Source organism: Babylonia areolata, chromosome 31, assembly GCF_041734735.1.
Source record: "Babylonia areolata isolate BAREFJ2019XMU chromosome 31, ASM4173473v1, whole genome shotgun sequence".
NCBI classification, from domain to species: domain Eukaryota; kingdom Metazoa; phylum Mollusca; class Gastropoda; order Neogastropoda; family Buccinidae; genus Babylonia; species Babylonia areolata.
The window spans coordinates 15,393,543-15,400,154 of record NC_134906.1 but is presented as its reverse complement, the minus strand read 5'-3'; the positions used below and the strand labels follow the sequence as shown (position 1 = coordinate 15,400,154).

Here is a 6,612-nt window from a genome sequence, read left to right as displayed (position 1 = left end):
ACATTTCTAAATGTACAATAAATATTGATAGTTTTTTTGGTGTTTTTTTTATAATTCAGTTCTTTTAGTACCATCCTTACCTGGTCCTTCCTATAAAAATACTTCTTTTAAAAGTTCACAATACAGACTGTATTGCCAATGTTTAGTGAAACAGCTGAACGAGGGCGGCAGTGATGTTTCTGCAGGTCAGTGTTGACAGTCAGGTGCTCAGAGGTCAGGTGATACACACAGGGGTTTGGAGTGTTGACAGCAAGGTGCTCAGAGGTCAGGTGATACACACAGGGGTTTGGAGTGTTGACAGCAAGGTGCTCAGAGGTCAGGTGATACACACAGGGGTTTGGAGTGTTGACAGTCAGGTGCTCAGAGGTCAGGTGATACACACAGGGGTTAGGAGTGTTGACAGCAAGGTGCTCAGAGGTCAGGTGATACACACAGGGGTTTGGAGTGTTGACAGTCAGGTGCTCAGAGGTCAGTTGATACACACAGGGGTTTGGAGTGTTGACAGTCAGGTGCTCAGAGGTCAGGTGATACACACAGGGGTTTGGAGTGTTGACAGTCAGGTGCTCAGAGGTCAGGTGATACACACAGGGGTTAGGAGTGTTGACAGCAAGGTGCTCAGAGGTCAGTTGATACACACAGGGGTTTGGAGTGTTGACAGCAAGGTGCTCAGAGGTCAGGTGATACACACAGGGGTTTGGAGTGTTGACAGCAAGGTGCTCAGAGGTCAGGTGATACACACAGGGGTTTGGAGTGTTGACAGTCAGGTGCTCAGAGGTCAGTTGATACACACAGGGGTTTGGAGTGTTGACAGTCAGGTGCTCAGAGGTCAGGTGATACACACAGGGGTTTGGAGTGTTGACAGCAAGGTGCTCAGAGGTCAGGTGATACACACAGGGGTTTGGAGTGTTGACAGCAAGGTGCTCAGAGGTCAGGTGATACACACAGGGGTTAGGAGTGTTGACAGTCAGGTGCTCAGAGGTCAGGTGATACACACAGGGGTTTGGAGTGTTGACAGTCAGGTGTTCAGAGGTCAGGTGATACACACAGGGGTTTGGAGTGTTGACAGTCAGGTGTTCAGAGGTCAGGTGATACACACAGGGGTTTGGAGTGTTGACAGTCAGGTGTTCAGAGGTCAGGTGATACACACAGGGGTTTGGAGTGTTGACAGTCAGGTGTTCAGAGGTCAGGTGATACACACAGGGGTTTGGAGTGTTGACAGCAAGGTGCTCAGAGGTCAGTTGATACACACAGGGGTTTGGAGTGTTGACAGCAAGGTGCTCAGAGGTCAGTTGATACACACAGGGGTTTGGAGTGTTGACAGTCAGGTGTTCAGAGGTCAGGTGATACACACAGGGGTTTGGAGTGTTGACAGTCAGGTGTTCAGAGGTCAGGTGATACACACAGGGGTTTGGAGTGTTGACAGCAAGGTGCTCAGAGGTCAGTTGATACACACAGGGGTTTGGAGTGTTGACAGCAAGGTGCTCAGAGGTCAGGTGATACACACAGGGGTTTGGAGTGTTGACAGTCAGGTGCTCAGAGGTCAGGTGATACACACAGGGGTTAGGAGTGTTGACAGCAAGGTGCTCAGAGGTCAGGTGATATACACAGGGGTTTGGAGTGTTGACAGTCAGGTGCTCAGAGGTCAGGTGATACACACAGGGGTTAGGAGTGTTGACAGCAAGGTGTTCAGAGGTCAGGTGATACACACAGGGGTTTGGAGTGTTGACAGTCAGGTGCTCAGAGGTCAGGTGATACACACAGGGGTTTGGAGTGTTGACAGCAAGGTGCTCAGAGGTCAGTTGATACACACAGGGGTTTGGAGTGTTGACAGTCAGGTGCTCAGAGGTCAGGTGATACACACAGGGGTTTGGATCACTTTTGACCTTTGTGCCCAGAGGGGGGGGGGGGGGGCGGTGGAAGGGGAGGGGGTCAAAAGTCAAATGTTCCAGAACCACTTTTCTTATACTACTCCACCCCCCACCCCCACACCTCTACACTCTCCCCTCACCTCTACCCCCTCTCATCTTCCCCACCCTCGCTGCCTGCCATACCCAGTGACAGCCGTGTGTTCTATCCATCTTCAAGTGGGAGAAGTCAATGTTACCAAAGACAATCATTCACAACCCCTATGTTATTATGATATATTACAACGTCACCTGTGCTACAATGTTACATGTTCTTTTCAAAGAAAAACACACTTCTCTGCAAGCTGTGGAGATCTGATAGAAAAAAAAAATAATTTATTAGGTGTGGTTGACAGTAAAACAGAATGTAACACTTCACGTCACGCTGTGTGTCATGCTGTGTGTAGCGTCTGTCCCAGCCCTCCACACCCACACTCCAACTGGCTACAAGTGGAGCGCTGGCCTTCTGCTAAGTGGTAATACGCCCAACTACAGGATGAAACTGTCTCCGGGTTCAATTCCTGCATGGACAGGGGTGTTCACCCCGCCTCTCCCCCCCCCCCACCCCAAACCGCCCACCCACCTCTACAACTGGAGTAGTGGTCTGAGTGCCAGTTTTCGGGAAGAAAGCACAAAGCAGGTGGGTTACCTGCGGTGGGGTGTGAGGTTGTGGAAGAGGATGAATCCGCCATAGTCCACAGGTTCCACTCTGACGTCCTTCTCCAGGTCCACTCCTGTAACACAGCACACCTACATCATGTGTGTGTGTGTGAAAGAGAGATAGATTAAAATAGGGAGAGAGAGAGAGAGTGCGCGCGCGCGCGCGCGCGCGTGTGTGTGTGTGTGTGTGTGTGCGCGCGCGCGCCTGTAACAACACAGCACACCTACATCGTATGTGTGTGTGTTTGTGTGTGTGTGTGTGAGAGAGAGAGAGAGAGACAGAGACAGAGAGAGATTGAAATAGCGAGAGAGAGAGTGCGTGCGTGTGTGTGCGTGAGAGAGAGAGAGTGACCGAGAGAGAGATATATAGAGTGCGCGCGCGCGCGCGCGCGTGTGTGTGTGTGTGTGTGTGACAGACAGACAGAAATAGAGAGAGAGAGAGATAAGAGAGAGAGAGTGTGTGTGTGTGTGTGTCCCATACCCAGAGTCTGTTTCATGACGTCCTCCTCCAGAGTGATGTACCAGGTGGACCCCGCACAGCACGTGTGGACCGCCACCCTGCCGCTCTTGTGGCCGTTCCTCGCCATCTGCACCACCACCACCACCACCACCACCATTACCACCACCACCACCACCAGCTACAGTCTACAGTGCGCCTAGTTCTAAAAGCAGGGCTCTAGCCGCTTTAAAAAGGGTAAACACACACACACAGACACACACACACAAACACAGACAGAGAGAGAGAGAGAGAGAGAGAGAGAGAAGAAGTACACAACGAGATCAATGGAGTGACAAGGGGGTGTTCTATAACTCACTCGGGACGGCCAGTCTTTTCCCTTTACCCACCCCATACAGACCCCATCTGATGTCCAGTGGGTGTCGGAATGGACCATCCTGTAGTTTTTGTCCTTACAAAGTGTGGGTATCATTTGTCTTCTTTGTCTTCATCCACGTCTTCAATGTGACGACTTTTCGCGTGTAACATGTTAATGTCAGCAGTAGTATATCGCTGCCATCGACGCCTCTTTTAGTGTTATTCGTATGGAGAAAGTTAAAGAAGTGCGCTTTCAGGGAAGACTCGAATGAAACTGAAGACGCAGAGTGGCTGATCTGCAGAGGGAGCTGGTTCCAGACAGTCGGGTCACGGAAAGAGAACGACTGACAGACGGACTTAGAGAGGGGATGCGAAGCAGACGGAGCACTGGAAGAACGGAGCTGACGGGATGGAATGTGTCATGTGGATGATATCTGAAAGAGATCTCGGGACAGTGCCAGAAATAAAAGCAGATGGATGCTGTGGATGATCGTGTATTGAACAGATGGCCAGTGAAGAGACTGGTAAGAGAGGTGTAACTTGGGTCTGTCCTCTTCGTGCCCTGTGGGAGAAAGGGTGACAACCACACATCTCCACTGCTGTTCCGTGCTTAGTGTCTTCCTTCAGGTATAGCTGTTCTCCTTCCACATTTTCCCCTACCGTTTTGTGTAATAATAATAATAATAACAACAACAACAACAGCAATATAATAATAATAATCTCGTACACCTGTAGAGCACCCTTTCTCTCTGAGAACTCACAGCGCTTTACATGAAAGAAAAAGTTACAAATCAAATTAACAATTGAGGACCTCTCTCTCTCTCTCTCCCCTCCCTCCCCCCCCCCTCCCTCGCTCATTCCTGATACAGTCAAAGTGAGTTGGCAGGCACTGGGTGGTGTTGAAGAAGTAGGGAACCAAGAGTGCTTACAGACTGGTTCCGAAAGGGTGAGCTTTTAGCGGAGATCGAAAGGCAGAGACTGAGTCTGATGAACGGATTTGGTGTGGAAGGTTGTTCCAGATCTGAGGAGCAGCAAAGAGGAAAGAGCGTTCACCCTCGGTTTTTATATTGACACGAGGAAGTTTCAGAAGGTAACAGTCAGAGGAAGAGCGGAGAGTTCTCGAGGAAATGTAACATGAGGTCAGAAAACCAAATGGATGTACAGCAGAAAAGCAGAGACACGCAACTTTGTATTTAATTTTTGCCTCAACAGGAAGCCAGTGTAGAGTACGGGGGTGAGGGGAAATGTGATCAGTATGTGGAACTCTGAGTTAGACGGGCAGCATTGTTTTGAAGTTTTTGATTTCGCTGAGTGATGAGGTCAACCTGTGAGTAGAGAATTACAGTCCAATAGCACGAATAGTCTAATGGGCGACCCCGAAAAAGCGAGATATGGACAGTCCAAAAGCGCGACCTGAGACAGACCAAAACCTGACCACTGTATTTTCCAAAAGCGCTACGGTAAAATGAGTGGCTATTCCATTCGTTACAGATTTTTTCGTCTGTCGCTTCCACTGCGTCATGTCGTTCTAAGTTGTGAATTGCTTTTACTAAATAATAGCACCATTAATAATAGTGATGATAATAAAAAGCCATCTAAATACTTGAACGCCGTGAGTGTGTGTAACTAGCACATACTATCTAAATATTATGTCAGAAAATCTGGTAACACAGCATGCAATGACAATGGTTATTCAATCACATATCGACAAAGACAAAAAAGAATTCATGTAAAAGGTACACGGTAAAAATATTGTTATCACTGCCCCCGCTAGTATAAACCATTTGCGCTTTCAGGACATAAGCATTCGGCGCTTTTGAGTCACATCAGGGAGGGCTTTAGAACTGCTGTCTTGCACACAAACACTACTGGGGAAAAGACAATTCTCCCCTTCAGGGCTGTCACCGTGCAGCGAAGCGCTGCTGTCTGCATCATGGTATCCTGAGGACACGGCCATCACAGCCACCAGCACGCCCCGGACACAAAACACACCATAGTTGTCCAGAAAGCAAATTAAGCCCCCTGTACCCGAAGCCATGATAGTAGACATGAAAGAAAATACAAAAAGATAAAGTACAAAAAAAAAAGAAAAAAAAAAGAAAATACAAAACAGATAAAAAGCTGGAAATTACTCGGCTCACATTTTCTGGAATATGGCCACATCACTGAAAACTAGAATGTCGTCACATCACTGAAAACTAGAATGTCGTCACATCACTGAAAACTGGAATGTCGTCACATCACTGAAAACTAGAATGTCGTCACATCACTGAAAACTGGAATGTCGTCACATCACTGAAAACTAGAATGTCGTCACATCACTGAAAACTGGAATGTCGTCACATCACTGAAAACTAGAATGTCGTCACATCACTGAAAACTAGAATGTCGTCACATCACTGAAAACTAGAATGTCGCCACATCACTGAAAACTAGAATGTCGTCACATCACTGAAAACTAGAATGTCGCCACATCACTGAAAACTAGAATGTCGTCACATCACTGAAAACTAGAATGTCGTCACATCACTGAAAACTGAAAAAAGACCCCCACCGGTATCCCGTGGAACACATTCGAACCCCGGACAAGACACACAAAGTTGAGGAGGCACGTTTTAAATAAATGTTGAAAAAAGTGAGAGATGAATGAATGATGAAAGGTCCCTATGTGTGGCCTGACCCCTCACTCAACACACATGGCTGCTTCAGGCACACGTGCACCATCAACGGCTTGAAAACCGCCTTTCGGAAAACCAGTGTTTCTGCCAAATATTAAGTTATTCAGTGTTTACAAACGACAGCTGTAGAATTTCATTGTTAACAAAGTCGCGAAAAGCCCTGTAGATATGAGTGGTGCTCATGACACTGGTTGCACACACCGCTGTTTGCCGGAAATTCAGCATCATTTCACCATGTCACCAAGACTGCAAGTTCCCATGTGGTCCTTAACTTTTAGAGAACCCTGTACAAACAGAGCTGTAAACCCATCACAGCAAGTACAGAGAACAGGGAATCAATAACAGGGACGTCAATTTCACTAAAAAGAAGAAAAAACAACAGACTATAGGTGATTTTTTTCGGGTGGAATTGCCCATTTTAAATATAACCACACACACATCTAAAGAATACGGAAAGCAATTGGAAAAAAGAATCATAAGTGTAAGCTTGTCTTCGTGAAGTGTAATCAGCACACAAAAGAATTCACGGTAACACGACAGCTGTTTACGGCAAAAT

The 6,612-nt window shown here is 47.4% G+C and overlaps 1 protein-coding gene across 6 annotated transcripts in view; it reads right to left on the bottom strand.

Annotated features, from left to right (window-relative positions):
• LOC143275877 (1-deoxypentalenic acid 11-beta-hydroxylase-like) overlaps positions 1-6,612 on the bottom strand; it is a 28,731-nt gene that overhangs the window by 4,376 nt on the left and 17,743 nt on the right. For all 6 annotated transcript variants that reach the window (XM_076580181.1, XM_076580180.1, XM_076580183.1 and 3 more), the window contains 2 exons: positions 3,046-3,151; positions 2,554-2,638 (listed from right to left, as the gene is read on the bottom strand). In XM_076580181.1, the coding sequence (XP_076436296.1) occupies positions 2,554-2,638; positions 3,046-3,151 (191 nt within the window). The remainder of the gene's footprint in view (positions 1-2,553; positions 2,639-3,045; positions 3,152-6,612) is intronic.